This window comes from Ambystoma mexicanum, chromosome 3p (genome assembly GCF_040938575.1).
Source record: "Ambystoma mexicanum isolate Mex_15411 chromosome 3p, UKY_AmexF1_1, whole genome shotgun sequence".
NCBI classification, from domain to species: domain Eukaryota; kingdom Metazoa; phylum Chordata; class Amphibia; order Caudata; family Ambystomatidae; genus Ambystoma; species Ambystoma mexicanum.
Genome location: NC_090925.1, coordinates 289,108,232 through 289,125,155, shown reverse-complemented (window position 1 = coordinate 289,125,155; position 16,924 = coordinate 289,108,232). Strand labels below are relative to the sequence as shown.

General features: G+C 52.3%; 1 protein-coding gene across 1 annotated transcript in view; it reads left to right on the top strand.

The window, feature by feature from the left end:
- PTK6 (protein tyrosine kinase 6) overlaps positions 1-16,924 on the top strand; it is a 465,017-nt gene that overhangs the window by 324,927 nt on the left and 123,166 nt on the right. Inside the window, exon 5 of the mRNA XM_069650818.1 lies at positions 14,794-14,952. Coding sequence (XP_069506919.1) covers positions 14,794-14,952 — 159 coding nt within the window. The remainder of the gene's footprint in view (positions 1-14,793; positions 14,953-16,924) is intronic.

Genomic DNA, 16,924 nt, shown 5'->3' with positions numbered 1-16,924 from the left:
GGGGTGTCTGGGTCGTGATCCCCTAGGCCATGGTCTGGATGAGATTGGGGGAAGGGTGTTATCCCATTCTCCTACTTCAGCGGGAAATTCAACACGCGATAGGCCTTGTGTGAGCGGGGTACGTATATCCTGGGGGTGCGCGGGAAGTTTTACACGCGATAGGCGTTGGACGAGCAGGGTATGTGTATTTTGGGGGTGCGCTGGAAGTTGAACACGCGATAGGCCTTGGGTGAGCGGGGTACATTTATCCTGGGGGTGGCCGGGAAGTTTTACACACGATAGGCGTTGGACCAGCGGGGTATGTGTATTTTGGTGGTGCGAAGGAAGTAACACACGCGATAGGGCTTGGGCGAGCGGGGTACATGCATTTCGGGGGTGTGTGGGAAGTTTTATATGCGATAGGCCATGGGCGAGTGGGGTACGTGTATTTTGGGGGTGCACGGGAAGTATCACACGTGATAGGCTTTGGGTGAGCGGGGTTTGTGTATCCTGGGGGTGCGCTGGAAGTTTTACACGCGATAGGTGTTGGGCGAGTGGGGTACGTGTATTTCGGGGGTGCGCGGGAATTATCACACGCGGTAGGCTTTGTGCGAGCGGGGTATGTGTATTTTGGGGGTGCGCAGGATGTAACACCCGCGATAGGCCTTATAGGCCTTGTGCGAGCGGGGTACGTGTATTTCTGGAGTGCGCGGGAAGTATCACACGCGATAGGCCTTGGGCGAGCAGGGTACGTGTATCCTGGGGGTGCGTGGGAAGTTTTACACACGATAGATGTTGAGCGAGCATGGTACATGTATTTTGGGGGTGCGCTGGAAGTTGAACACGCGATAGGTCTTGGGTGAGTGGGGTACGTGTATCCTGGGGGTGGGTGGGAAGTTTTACACGCGATAGGCCTTGTGCGAGCGGGGTACGTGTATTTTGGGGGTGCGCAGGAAGTATCACACGTGATAGGCCTTGGGTGAGCGGGGTACGTGTATCCTGGGGGTGCGCGGGAAGTTTTACACGCGATAGGCGTTGGGCGAGCGGGGTACGTGTATTTCAGGGGTGCGCGGGAAGTATCACACACAATAGGCCTTGTGAGAGCTGAGTACGTGTATTTTGGGGGTGCGCAGGAAGTATCACACGCGATAGGCCTTGGGTGAGCGGGGTATGTGTATTCTGAGGGGTGCGCGGGGAGTTTCACACGCGATTTTGCTGGGCGAGCAGGGTACGTGTATTCCTGGGATGTGCGTTGAGTACCACATGCAAATTGGCAGTGTGGGTCCTCCCAGGTGTGCCCTCTCCCCCCTCCCCAGGCCCTGCAGGCAGGCCATGCCACAGGGGACTACCCTGCACCCCTGGCCATGCCCCGCAGGCAGGCCACGCCACAGGGGACTACCCTGCACCCCTGGCCATGCCCCGCTGGCAGGCCATACACCCTGGCCATGCCCCCCAGCCAGCCCACATGTCACCATGCACTAGTGAGCATGACACATGTCCCCCCACCCACTCACCCACCCAGCAGTGACAGGCGGTACGCGGGCAGTATCACACGCGATAGGCTTTGTGCGTGTGGGGTACGTGTATTTTTGGGGGTGCGCAGGATGTAACACCCGCGATAGGCCTTGTGCGAGCGGGGTACATGTATTTCTGGAGTGCGCAGAAAGTTTCACACGCGATAGGCCTTGGGCGAGCGGGGTACGTGTATCCTGGGGGTGCGTGGGAAGTTTTACACATGATAGATGTTGAGCGAGCGTGGTACATGTATTTTGGGGGTGCGCGGGAAGTATCACACGCGATAGGCCTTGGGTGAGCGGGGTACGTGTATCCTGGGGGTGTGCGGGACGTTTTACACGCGATAGGCGTTGGGAGAGGGGGGTACGTGTATTTCGGGGGTGCGCGGGAAGTATCACACACGATAGGCCTTGTGCGAGCGGGGTACGTGTATTTTGGGGGTGCGCGGGAAGTAACACACGCGATAGGCCTTGTGCGAGCGGGGTACGTGTATTTTGGGGGTGCGCAGGAAGTATCACATGCGATAGGCCTTGGGTGAGCGGGGTATGTGTATTCTGAGGGGTGCGCGGGGAGTTTCACATGTGATTTCGCTGGGCGAGCAGGGTACGTCTATTCCTGGGGTGCGCGTTGAGTACCACACGCGAATTGGCAGTGTGGGTCCTCCCAGGTGTGCCCTCTCCCCCCTCCCCAGGCCCTGCAGGCAGGCCATGCCACAGGGGACTACCCTGCACCCCTGGCCATGCCCCGCAGGCAGGCCACGCCACAGGGGACTACCCTGCACCCCTGGCCATGCCCCGCCGGCAGGCCATACACCCTGGCCATGCCCCCCAGCCAGCCCACATGTCACCATGCACTAGTGAGCATGACACATGTCCCCCCACCCACTCACCCACCCAGCAGTGACAGGCACCTGCCAGCAGGCCCCTACTCATGTCCCCCCACCCACTCACCCACCCAGCAGTGACAGGCACCTGCCAGCAGGCCCCGACTCATGTCCCCCCACCCATTCACCCCCACAGCAGTTTCAGGCACCTGCAAGCAGGCCCCGACTCATGTCCCCCCCACCCACTCACCCACTCAGCAGTGACAGGCACCTGCCAGCAGGCCCCGACTCATGTCCCCCCACCCACTCACCCACCCAGCAGTGACAGGCACCTGCCAACAGGCCCCAACTCCTGTCCCCTTGCACCGCCACCCACCCAGAAGTGACAGGCACCTGCCAGCAGGCCCCGACTCATGTCCCCCTGTACCCCCACCCACCCAGCAGTGACAGGCACCTGCCAGCAGGCCCCGACTCATGTCCCCCTGCACCCCCACCCACCCAGCAGTGACAGGCACCTGGCAGCAGGCCCCGACTCATGTCCCCTTGCACCGCCACCCACCCAGAAGTGACAGGCACCTGCCAGCAGGCCCCGACTCATGTCCCCCTGCACCCCTACCCACCCAGCAGTGACAGGCACCTGCCAGCAGGCCCCGACTCATGTCCCCCTGCACCCCAACCCACCCAGCAGTGACAGGCTCCTGCCAGCAGGCTCTGACTCATGCCCCCCCAGCACGTCATCACGATCCACAATCATGGGCCTTATGGCCACCCAAATCACACCCCATGCCACCCCAATCCAAACACACAACCAAGTATTACATCCACCCCACATTGAAATCCCCATCACATGATACATCCCAAATGGCAAGTATGCACATCAACACATGTCCATCACACACACACAATGGGTGCAAGTGAATGAGAAAACATACATTTTGACATGCATGAAACCAAAGAGAGAATACCACACATTGAAGTATGAAATTAAAATGTATTGAACACAAAAGCAAGGGAATGAAATGAAACACACAATAATGGAAATAATAAAGAAAAAGCTGCATTTCCAAAAAATTTAAAAAAATGTGTGAAAGCAGAATTTAAATCAATCCAAAAGCACATGGGTCCAAAGTGTCTGTCCGTCAAAACAAATCCAAAGTGAAAAAATAAGACAAATCCATTGATCCATCGAAAAAAAAAAATGAAGTGAAATCCAGTGTTGAAATGTATACAAAGTACAAATCCAGGGTCCATGAAAGGAAACCTACAAAAAACCCTACCTAATTAAAAACTATATACAAAAAGGTGGGGCATTCTCCAGGCGCCCCAAAATAAATAAAAACAGAAAGGAAACCTAACACTAATTAACTATATACAATGGCGGCGGGCAAGTCCTACGGCTCACTTGTTGATTTCCCGGCCCAGGGCATCATCGAACTCCCGTTCCACGTCCTGGTGGCGGGCCTGCTCCATGGCCCGAGGTTTTGCAGGGAAAAGCCATGTCCACCTCCAACTCCCTGCGAATTGCCTCGAAGCACTCAGCTCGCCTCAGCGCCCTGCGCATGGAGTTCTCCGCCCTGACCATAGTGAGCCGTGCCTCTTCCGACCGCCGCCGCTCCGCATCTATTTGCTAGCCCAAATGCTGCCACACGGAAGACACTCCCAATCCAGGGTCCTCCTGCCCTCCGGCCGATGCCTGCCCCTCTGATGTTGATGGCCCCGAGCCATCATCACTCCCACCTTGAGGCTGCTGCTGGCGTGCCTGTGCCCTGCCTCTTGATGCCTGCACATCCTCCTCCTGCTGGGGTGTAGTTGTTGGTGTGGCCACCGCTGCTGGACCTCCGACTCCCGACTGTGGCAGGGATGTGTCCTCCACCAGCCTGTCCGCTGGGTCAGAGGCAGCTCCACAGGGTACCCAGGTGATACATGGGCCGGAAGATGGCACGGAGGACGACTGGCGCATAGGGGGTTCAGGTGAGGAGGGGGTTGGTAGTAGGTCCAGCACATGGAGGAATCCAGCACTGGTGACCCGTCCTAGCAGGTCGACGCGGTCAAAGAGGCATCCGAGATGATTTGCAGAGTCTTCACAAAAACACTGCAGGTCATCTCGCATGCCCCGTTGACGCAACGCCATCCCAGCCAGGACAGGCTCAACACGGTCCCGGATTGCCACGTCCACAGGGAGAAGAAGGCCAGTTGTTGTGCGCTCATCCCCTCCCTGAGAACGGGTCTGGACGTAGGCATCCCTGCTGGTGTGGGATGATGTAGTCACAGGATCGGGGACAGGATTACACACAGGCACCTCCGCGGCTGCCTGTGCTGCCTCCTGTCCCTGCCCCTGGACTGCACCACTAGCACCAGTGGAATCCCCCCTCCAGACCCCGTGTGTGTCCCTTCCACGGCCTCCTCCTCAACCAAACCCCACACCAACCTGGATGACTCCGTGCCATCTTCCTCCATCGGACCCTGTGGGGTCTCAGCTGCCCCTTCCGCTGCCGACGAGTCCACCTCCGACCTCCACCTCTTGGACACTACCCTCGGCAGCTGCGGCCACAGACGCGGCACCAGACTCCTCACTCCCCGGCGAGATGACAACATGGGAGGGGAGCCGGCCCTTGCATCTCCGGCTGGCGGTGCGGTCCCTGCCTCTTTGCTCCACAGCACCGTCTCTGCCCTCTTCATCAGTTGACGCTGCAGACAGGGAGAGATAGAACACAGGCATCAGGGCACTGTACAATGATCTGATACACACATGACAGTTGCACATGAGTGGCAGTGTCAAACTTCAGACCTGGCATCACACTCCCCAGCACACATGTTATTTCAACTCACATGTGCAAATCAACAGGAATGTTGCACCAGGCAGTATCATCCATACACAAACAACAGCATGAGCAGCCGAAGGTGAGCCTGACGTCACATGCAACATGGGGAGTGCAGAACAAATGCACACACGCCACCAGACATACATGCATCTGTACATCTCCACCACCTGTCACAGTGATAACATCGCCATCCATGTCACATCTGCCAATCAGCCTCCTACATGTCAGTGTCACATGCATCCATGGTGTATCTCAGTTGCACACTTGTCAAATACACACATATGTACATAGTGCAGATACATGCAGGTGGAACCAGCATTCATGTGTGCCACCAGAACCATGCCACAGTACATACACAGAAATGTAAAAATGTGTGCATCCACACATGCATTTGGGCAGAATGCTTACCGACACATACACCATCGATGTGTCTCACACATGAGAGGACTCACATGTGGCAGGCTCATGTCCCTGTACATACACATCCATACATGGCCCTACAAAGACATATGTGCAACCTGCACACTGCTGCCACACCTCAACATGCACAGCGTCCAATCAGTACACATGTACACTTACCGCTCGACTCCGGACGGGTCTGCCTCTCAAGGACCTGCAGGTGGAGCGCTGGGCGTATACGTTCCAGGACCCTCATCTGGTTGTTGGTTAGGCGGACCCAGCACCCCTTAGCATCCGCTGCCTTCAAGAGGCGCCAGGCCTTGTTGAGGGTCCTGGACCTGAAGTCCTCCCAGCGCTTCCGGACGTGTTGAATGTCGCAGACTGCCACCCCCTCCACGTTGATGGCAGTCACAATGTCCATCCAGATCCTCTTCCGTCCTTCATTGTCGGCGCGTAAACTTCCAAAGAGGGCATCATACTGCCCCATGACTCGCTCCACCAGGATAACAACTTCACTGGCACTGAAGCTGGTAGCTCTCTGCCTCTCTGGCTGGGGGTTGCCAGTGGTGCCAGATGGTGTAGTGTCCGACATGGCAACCCCAGAGGCCGGTGTGGGTGGGCAACTGGGTCCTGGGGCTGGGCTGTGGAGCGATGGAATACCAGTTGGGAGTCTTCTATTCCAGCAGGGGTGGTCACAGCAACTGCACCCCTGCAGATGGCTGACGTGCAGGCACCAAACAGCAGGGCACGTGGGCAGCAGGCAGGCAGCAACAGATGGCAGGTGGGAGCGTGCTTGGGCCTCTGGGGGCAGGAAAATGGCCTTCTGGGCAGGAGCATGGTCTTCCGTGTGTTGTTGCGTGGCCAGCTTGATACGGAGTGATTTGTCACGTGAAAAAACTGCACGTCTGCGTGTAATTTGTGGAAAGGCCCTTAGCGCGTAAGCGCGTCTGTGACGTGAAGCACAAGGGGCGTTTCCCTCAACACGGGTGCATGTTGATTGTACACATGCAGAAACTGCACGTCCGGGTGTCACAGCGTGTAATTGGAGGAAAGGCCCTTAGCGCGTACGTGCGTAAGTGACGTTGCACCTGTGGGCTGGGTTAAAAGGTACGCATAGGATGCCATTTTCTTGTACGTGCTTTTTGTGGAGAGTGAGCGGGTGATTCTTGTATACTCAGACAGCGTTCAATTCTTCTTTTTGTTGGGGGTGTTGCCAACGCACACACGTGCGTCTTTTTCACGTTCTTTTTCCAGGCAGACAGTGAGTCGCGCATGTATTTTTCAACTGTGGTTGCCCCCGTGTGTCGCGTACCCATTCAGAGGTCATTGTAGGCTGTGTGTACCACGCGTACACTTATTTTTGTGTTTCTGGGTGCCACAGCGTAGTGCGGGTTCTTTATTCCATGCACGTGGTCTACCAGGGGTCGTGTGCATGTTACATTTTGTTTTCGGGGTGCCTGTGCATTGTGTGACTCGTCATCTTCCCCCAGGGTTCACAGGCAGCCTTGCTAGAGCATTAGGGTACGTATTCCATCTAGTACCCTACCCCTTTCACCCCAATTGCCTAGGACAATTGTTTACTGCAACTCCCATTCGCACAACAACATCAGTGCCATGGTTGGGAGGTGACCAAGCAGTAAGGGAGGCAAAGGTGGCTGACCTCAAAGAGGTGGGCGCGGTAGGGGATGTGGCCAGGATGTGCAGGGTGGCCCAAGAGGTCAGTGTGTGGAGGACCAATCAGGGACACCTATGCCCCCCCTCAATGGGTCGGGGAGATGTAGCTGACACCATCCCAGCTCAGGCCTTGTTAACCCAGCCCATATTGTCAACTGAACCGGCACAGGATGACTCCCAAGCTGACTTCCGTGTCACCAAGTCTAAGCCACGTGTGGTGGTGTAAGTTGCTGTCACAAGGCCACGTGGATCTGGGGCAGCAATGTCATCTGCTGCCCCAAGTAGCCAGGGTGAGGAGGCTGCAGGGGCAGCTGCAGCTCAATCCACCCCAGCTCCGAGTCTCCCAGCCGAGGCAGTGTTGGTCCAAGTCCATCACACCGAGGTTGGTCCTGCCAACATCTCCAAGCAGCCAATGCCTGCAGTGAGACCTTTGGTTATCGTGCCTTTGGCTACTTCCAGTGCCCAGTCCACCTGCGCTTCTGCCCCTACCAACCAGAGCGGTGTAAGCCACTCAGGGTCCGCACCACCTTCCAAGAGGAAGAAGGGTGCTCTTGCAGTAGAGGCTGGGACCCCAGACACGGCTAACCACTCCGGCACGCCAAGGAAGCCTAGTTTCAATGATGCAGAACTAGATGCACTTGTGGGCCACTTGTGGGCAAAATGATGGCGACTGCAGGGTGCAAGACTATGACTGCTCAACGTAGGGCCCCCTGGCAGACCATCGTGGACCACATTAGTTCCCTTGGATTTGTGAAGCGCACAGCTGATGATTGCTCTAAGCGGTGGAATGATCTGAAACGCAGAGCAAAGAACAAGCTGGCTTCCAATCATGCCTCTACTCTGGTGACTGGCGGTGGGTCTCCACCAGAGGTGGAACAACTCACTGAACATGAGTCTATTGCTGGAGCATTCATCACAGAGGATCAGATCCAAGGCATTGGAGACCTACCAGATCTTGAAGCAATGTCCGGTGAGTGACCATGCATGTGTGTGCAATCCATGTGTATTTTGCTTGGCTGATGTGTTCTGATTGAGTGCCAGGTGAGGCTGTGTAGTCATGACTGCTATGGGTCACCCATGTGGTCCCTCCAAACCATTCCCCGGCCTTGGGTTTCCGTTTCACAGTATCAATTCTGACTGCAGTTGACAATATACACATGATTACTGCACTTGCCCTTCAACTGTCCTCTTGCCAGAACAGTGTTCATACTGTTTTCCTGTTCATTCTGCCTGATTGATGAAATAATTAGCATTTTTACCACACATTTTTGTGGCCTACTGCCCCAAATTTGACATACTTCAGTCATAGATTACACCCCACAATGGCCCACATTTCTTAATTTATTATGGGAATGATTTGAACAATCAGGCTGATTGAGTAATGTGCACCTACACATGGCCTGTACACAATCATTTTGGGGCCCTGTTTGAATGTTGAACATGACAATTGTATTCTGTCATGTCGAAGTGACCAACCATTGATATATCGATGTGCCTGCCATCACTGCATCAGTGAACACTGGCTTTGTTGCAGCGTGTGGCACATGCGTGTTTTGTCACACTTATTTCCATGTTTAATTTCATGATGTGCATCTCACATGGACGGGTGACAGTACTGATTTGCTACCATCTGGGTGTCCTTGTCAAATCTGCCATGGCTATGCCACGTGCCATCTGTGTGCTGGCATGTGTCATGTATGTGGATTGTCCATGCCACTCACAGGCTAATGTGTGATGCCAGTGCTATTCAGCATGCAGCACATGTGTTGGTTTTCCATCTTGGAGTCATCAGTGTCTGCTTTTTGCCTCCCCTTCCAACTCATTGACAGTGCATGCATGCCAGAGTTATTGTCATGTGTGACATGTGTCATTTATGTACTGGATGTCTGCTTCGTCATGCCTAGGTGTGTGTGCTATGGTGCTCATGCCTGTTTTCATTAGTTATCTTTCATGTTTTTGCAGGTGATGAGGCACTTGATGCTGTTGAGGAGGCGCAGATGGCGCAGAGCCAGGAGTACTCACAGCCACAACCGGGCACCAGTGGAGGACGTGGGGTGGTGGTGGGTGAAAACCCAATCCTCCTACAGACTATACTGTCCACGGGTGTCTCTGGGTACACCTCCGGAGACCTCTATGAATCAGGTGCTGAATCGGACATTGAGACATATGTCCCGTCGCAGGTGAGTGTTTCTGGCATGGATGCTGTTCTGTCCAACCCACCTGCACAAGGGGTAGACCCCTCTATGGGGATTTCAGTGTTGGAAAGTCCGCCTGTGGTGGTTACGGATGCAGGGTCACACTCCACAATATTTGTTCCTGTTCCTGGGCCAGCAGATCAAAGGAGGAATACAGTCCTGCAGCCTGAGGCAGTGACAGCACAGCAAGGTGCACATTTCCTTGCCCCGAACAAGTGTGGTGCCCTCCAATGCGGTGGCCGTGTGCCACCAGGCAATACGGTGTGGGAGAACTCCATCTACACTATAGCAGCACAACAGGGGGCATTGTGTGAAATGATGGCTCAGGCAATGGATAGGGTGGCCACTTCCATTCTCCCCCCTGAAAGGCAGATGGAGCTCCAGCAGCAGGCAACAGAGTCCATTTGCCACTCACACAGGCAGGACATGTTAGCGTCCGACAGGGAGCGAAGGGCTAGACTGGAGCCTCTGCGCACAGCCATATCTGTAGAGTCACGGGCCCACAGGGAGGCCCTGTGGTTGGAACACAGCTCCCTCAGAGATACTCTGTGTGAACTTGAGGTGTCCCGGAGTACAAGGGCAGAACAGCAGCTGGAGCAGCTGACACGCACACTCTCAGCTGAGCTCTAGGCAACCCGTCAGGAGATCCAGGCATCACGCGAGGCCATGCAGGCAGAAATGCGTGCTACCCGTGAGGTGCTGCATGGGGATCTCCGTACCATCATCCTGCAGAACCAAACCTTTCAGACCCGCATGCTTGCTGCCATGAAGGAGCATGCCAGTGCTTTGCGTGGTCTGCCTCACATATCACGCCCACCTTCTAATGTACCACCAGAGGGTGATGACAGCGACGGCAGTTCTACCACTGTAGCGTAGCCGTGCAGGTCATGAGCCCATGGAGGGTTTATTTTTCTCAACATCCACGGATGTGTGTGTTGGGGTGCACCCTGTACCTCGTCCCTCCTGGGTGGCTTCCCCCACTCCCCTGGTCCACACATGGCCATTTTTTTTACAGTGTGTTGCTTTGTGTGGCTCCCGTAGGCATCCACTGTGTATTCCAGCTGGGCACATGCAGGCTTGTACTGTCTTTGGGTTAGAAACTTGGGTTCCTGACACACACACCCCTCCTGCTTCCCCTTTCCATGGGCTCACAAAGGGTGCGACCAAGTGACAGTAACTTACACAGTAGCATTAGGCTCCCATAAGTTGTGTGGACAGTCTGTAGTCAAAACTGTGTATACATCCCTGGTGGGTATTTTTGTTAAAATCTCCACTGCATGGTGGATTTATGTATGGTTCTACATCCATGACTTTTTCCTTATGTACATGTACCTTCTTCATGTCTTAACAAGCCCCTCTACTTTGCAGATGCAGTTCATGTTGTATGCAGTACACTGAAACCTTTGCCTACCAGCAACACTCTGCAGTTGGAAGGGGTCGATGTGCTGCCTTAGTCAGGTTGTGACACTTCCACTTTTTTATTCTCATATATTGCCACTGTTCGATCATGTACTGATGTTTTGTCTTGCTGGTAAGTATTTGTTCATGTGTGTTGTTTTTTATTCATTATTGAGAGCAAATTGTCTGTGGCCTGTTTCCATTTGGAACAGTCCACTTTGTGTCACTTGTGTCATGTGTTGTGCAGTCATTTGGTTGCTTTCACATTGCATGCCATGCCATGGTGTGTTGGGTAGCTGAGATGGGGAGGGGTTGGGTCACATGCCACTATTTTGATGTGGTATTTTGCAAGGGGGTAGTCCTTCATGCTGCATGAACGTGTGCCTTTTTGTGACACAGCATTGGGTGTCTTTGAGTAGCTAGGGATGCACACAATGTAGCACTTCCAGGTGAACAATCTCAGGCTGGTATGGTTGTGACAGTTGACTGTCCCTTTTGTCATCATCAATGATTGTGAGCTGGTATGTGCCAGGGCTGTGTGCACTCCGCAGGGGTGGGATTTTAGGTGAAGTAATTTGCCACAAGATGGGTACGGGCTGCCTCACCACGTGCCCTTTCACTTCCCATGTGCAGCGGCCGTGCATGTGGTTGGGGATGTGGGGGCACCACCATGTCCACCGGCACGCCCCGCCGGGTTGCAACGTTGACACATGCTGCCACTATGATCCTGCACACTACTGGGGGCGCATATAGCAGCTGCCCACCAGAGCGGCCAAGGGAGCGAAAGCGTGACTTGAGCACTCCGAATGTGCGCTCCACTATGCCCCGGGTTGCAATATGGGCTGTGTTGTATCTTACCTCGGGTGGTGTGGTGGGGTTCCGAATTGGCATCATCATGTAGGTGCTCAGAGGGTAGGCACTGTCCCCTGGGGAGGTGATAATGGTTGTCATTAGTGGGTTTTTCACATTTCTCAGTCTCTGGCATGCATGCATGTGCAGAGGCATTTATACTCACAAATTAGCCATGTGTCGCCATGCCGCCAGCTTCCAGGTCCCGGTTTAGGGGTGACATTCTGAATATGAAACTATCATGGCTGGACCCTGGATAGTTGGCATATACTGAGGTGATGATTCCCTTGGCATCACATAAAACCTGCACGTTGATGGAATGCCAGTGCTTGCAGTTTCGATTGATATGCTCAGTGGCCCTGGGAGGATGTAGAGCCACATGGGTGCAATCAATGGCACCTAGCACTTTGGGGAAGTGTGCCACCTCGTAAATATCCTGGACAACAGCCTGCCTTTCTATAGGTGTTCTGGGCATGTATGCGGACTGAGGGGCGTGCAGTCATGATGGCCAACACCTGGTGTAGGCAGCATGACTGTGTGGCCTGTGACACACCCCTCACTATGGCACTTGTCCGCTGAAATGAACCAGTAGCCAAGAAGTGCAGTACATTGAGCACCTTTTCCAAGGGGCTCAGTGCTTGAGAGCACAGGGTGGGTGATGTGAGGTCATCCTCCCACTCCCTGACCAGTTCTAGGATTATGTGTGGTGGAAACCTGAACCTCCCATACACCTGGTCATCAGGCATCCGAAAAAGTCTGGCCTGGCTAAAAAAAATGCGGGGCCTGGCTATCCCCCTCCTCCTGCGGTGTCCCACGACCACTGCTGCGAGGAACGGCATATTCATCGTAGCGTATGAGCTTGTTTGTTGTTTGCGTGCACTTTTATGCTGCGCGGGCCCGCTTACGCCTGCTTCCTGCTGGCGTACGTGTTTCCGGATTAGCGCATCTTTTTTGGCGCACGGCTTTCCCCTGTTCGATTCCATGAATTCGTGTTGTTAGCGCGTGTGTGGGCGTTGCCAGCATTTACCTCTTGTACTTCCCCCGTGATGCCCACATTTTCCCGCGTTGTTCCCCATTCCGCGTGTTACACCCCGTGTTCCGCCCACTTTTCCTGTGTGCGCTACACGATGTGCGCTTTCCCTCTGTGCATAGCGCATACCGTTTAGTGACGTGTGCGCCCGCGTGCGCCAACCACGGATTTGGTGCACATCCCAGGTTTTACTAGCGCAGCGCATTCCATGAATCGATGAACGGCTTTGTGCGCGGCTTTGGCACGCGTGCGCTGCGATTTTCACGCTTGCGCTCCCCTTTTTGGCGCACATTTATTCCATGAATTACCCTGTATGTGTTTTAGTGTGTTGAATGTTTCACTTTCAACCTCTGAACATCTGCTTTGCTCCCTGATTAATCATTGGCGCATAGTTGCCAGGCCATAAATATGCTTCTAGGTTTCAGGGCTGTGCTTCTGGTGCTTCTCCCTGAATGTTCCTGGGTGCTTAGTTGTCAGGCCATACATATTATTTCTAGGTAAATTCAGTGCTGTGGTTCCAATGCTGTCTTAACAGGCTTTGCTGAAACTGCTTAGTGTAATTCCCACGGATGAACCTTAAGGGAGAGGATAAATGGTGGAAGGACCTGCGTGACCACCCCTTTCTTTCACAACATTTCAGCCTCAGTTTCTCGCCCCACATCGCTCTGTTTGCTGTTCCTTTTATCTCTTGTTGCCCCTTTACTTATTTCCTCCCTTTCTAACCTGTTCCTTCCCACTGTCTGGTTTGCCTTCCCACCCCACTTCCCTTTTTGTTGTACCTACCCAGCCTTTCTTGCTTTTCCACTCCACCTGCTCTTCAGAAGTCTGAAAACAATTGGGCATGCCACATGGTGCCAGAGTCCTGGCCTACATGGCAGTGTCTGTATGGAGCACCCCTCCAACACACTCTCTTCTTATTTATTTATTTATTTGTGTATTTATTAGGACTTGTAAAGCACACATCAGCCCTGAGATACCTTCTAGTCACTACACATAGGCAAAACACATCTAAGGCACCACTTATCCAGACACTAGTCTGTGGTCTGATGGATACCTTAACTGTACATCAACTTCATTTTTAGACAAGGTGTTTGGAGAAAGGGGTTGTTGCAGGCGTATAGAGTGGGTTGATGATTTGTGAAGGGGTGTTGGGGAGTTTGAAGAGTAATGAGTAAAGAGCGGGGAGGAGACTGCAGAGTAGACGGCAGAAGGAAGATCTGAAGGTGGTTGTTGGTAAATATCAGGAGGCAGCTGGAAGAGAAGATCCAGAGGGGGTGTGAGGAGAACCTCAGGAAGGGGAGGAGGAGAACTGCATACTAGCTAGGCGAGAGCTAGCCAGTATAGGAGGGAACAAGAAGGCACGTTTGGAGTAGTTAGGGGTGCAGTCCCGATATGAAGGGGTTAAACACGCGGTGGAGGGAGGAACACGCAGGTTCTGTGACATCAAGGAAGAGCAGAAGGGTGAAAGCAATTGAGAGGTGGTGAGAAGTGGGAAGAGCAGGACCCCGATACAGAGAGGGGTGATAGGGCCCTCTTGAACGTATCCGAGCTGAGTGGGAGGACCAACCTGTTTGGCTCTTTTAGATCCTCAAGGAGGAGCTGCAACTCTACTTACAGCTCATGTAGGAGATAAAGTGGCTACACATGTCCCAAATAAGCAGAGGTATCTGGGGACAGAACTTTGGTAAACCAGGGTGCAGAAACCCCTTTAAGCCTGAGGACGTGAACATGGGGAGAAGAAGGATGTGGGAACCCTTTTAAGCCTAGGTTTGAGACTCTGGGATCTTGGGGATAGACACTTTGATGTCCTTATGTTTTGTTTGAAAGAACTTGTGCTCTTAAAAAGCAAACCTGGAACCTTAACACTGTGGTCATCCTCTTTGTGTCTTCCACTCTGGCCTATGAGAGCACCTGTTGAGGTGCTGCACCAAAATGGAATTTGATAGGTTGGGTTTGTTTATGAGGATTGTTTCATGAGCTGCATCAAAGCCATGCAGTATCATTGCATAGATCAATTGCACTCCAGGGCTAAAAAAATCACCTCTAAATCATCTATAAATATTGATCAGTAAAAATGTTCTTCTTCTGTCATCACCTGATCCCATCTAGGTACGATGCAAAAAAACGAATTCCGGACGGAAACGCAATTCATGAAGACGTTGCAGCACCGCCACCTCCTGACGCTGTACGCCATTTGCTCGCAAAGAGACCCATTCTACATCATTACCGAGCTCATGCCAAAGGGCGACCTACTGAAGCTGCTGCGAGGTATGTATTTCTGTGAGAGGAGCTCACCATGGGGGACCAAGGGATGCAGCTAGCACCCTATAAGTCATGACAAATTGAGAAAAGTAGAAAGCAGTGAGGAGCCCCTAGAAACAGAGGGCATCTCGGAGCAGGCTGGATGGATGGATCAGTCAAGTTCACGTCATGGGAGCGGGGCCAGTATTTTACAGCCCGGTTCCAAGGCATACTTTATCACACATTCATATGTAAATAATATCAATGGGGTAGGTACATGAAGCAGGTTGAGGGCGGGAACTGGAAGATACCGGACAATGGAAGGGACCATTCAACCAAAAGCAGGGATCACAGGGGTGTCCCTTGTGAGGAGATAGGTAAAAGCATCTTCTCTATGTAATCCCCATTCCCTTCCAGACATGATGAATCATTGGAGGCAGTGCTGGTGACACAAAGAAAGAAAAGGGGGAGAAAATGAAAATAATGTGTTACAATAGGGAGGCGAAGATGTGTGTTATGAGATCGAGGGGGCAACGCAAGGAGAGAAGTCTGAGAGGGGAGAGCAAAGGCCAAAATAGCCAGGCCGGGGACCACAAAAAGAGGTACAGAGACATAAAACACCTGGATCCACTGCCATTTGTTTTATTTTTCAGCCCATTCAATTTCATTTTGAAGCAACCTGAAAAAAATGTTTTCGCTTGAGTTGGTACGATAAGACATTCAGAACTTGGGTTGCCGCAATGAGTTGGCATCAGTTAACATGGCACTCTGTTATGCATCTGTACTGTTGTATACCTCTGTAAATGGTATTAGCCTATTTGACCTAAAACATTTGACCTAATGACCAATTTTATTGTCTTTTGCATGGGTGATTTGTCCTTCGGAGCAATTTAGTTGCATATATTTCAAAATACCAGCCCTGGAGAGTGGGGGTTGTGGGCGTGTCCCCAGCTCCCCATGTTTGATATTTTGCAATTTCAGGGGTCCACTGGTGCACCCTGCTTCCTGAAAATTGGAGGTGGGTGACAAAAGAAAATCATGTGCGTTTAAATTCGGCCCCAAGCAGATAAAGTGCGGTCAGTTTGCTACAAACAAAAGAAATTCGGTCAAACACCCAAACTCTGTAAAGCGCTACGTTATGTATCTGTATTGTTGTATACCTCTGTAAAGCACTCTGTTGCTTCTCGCAGCCAGGTCCGTGCTTAATAAATACAATAATAATAATAATAATAATAATAATAATAATAATAATAATAATAATAATAATAATAATAAAATCAGACTTCAAAGGTCAGAGTATTTAAAACCAGTGCAAGGGATTCAACAGTCTAGTTTTCATCATTTACAGAGCTGTAATCTATAAAAGACCAGATCTTGTGAAATTTAGGAACCGTTTTGGTTAGTAAGGCTGACAACTTTTCTATCGCTCAAGTTTCACACACCTTAGCCTACCATACCACAATTCAAAATCCTTCTGAATTCCTCCAATATTGTGTGAGAAGCCACTTTGCCACATTGAATGATAAGTATATCTTTACGTCCTGATAGCAGATAAAACATCTCTCCAATGTCACCCAAAACCAAGGTCAGAGGGTCCATGGGAAGCCGCAAAATGCTTATCTCTTGTAGCCTAGAAAGGATTTGTCTGAGGCAAGGTCCGGGGCATGCATGACAAAATTAAGATTGAGATCATCTCCTGGAATACTTGTGGCAGTTCAAATCTGTATAAATTCATGCTTAATCCTGCAGGTAATAGACTGCCAAGAATCTATCTGTTTCAAGAGTCTATGCTCATGACCAATCCTCTGTTGATGGGTTCCATACTGTCTCATGTCCGGCTGTTAGGGGCGAAGGGTGGCGTCCTAGAGGGGGCCTTACCATCGCTATTGATACCAACTTGCGGTTCTCATGGGATACTAAATGTAGCACTGAATGGCTTTTGGCTATTGGGTTAAAGTTGGGGCCTGGTTATACAGCTGTCTTGATACTTAACCTTTAT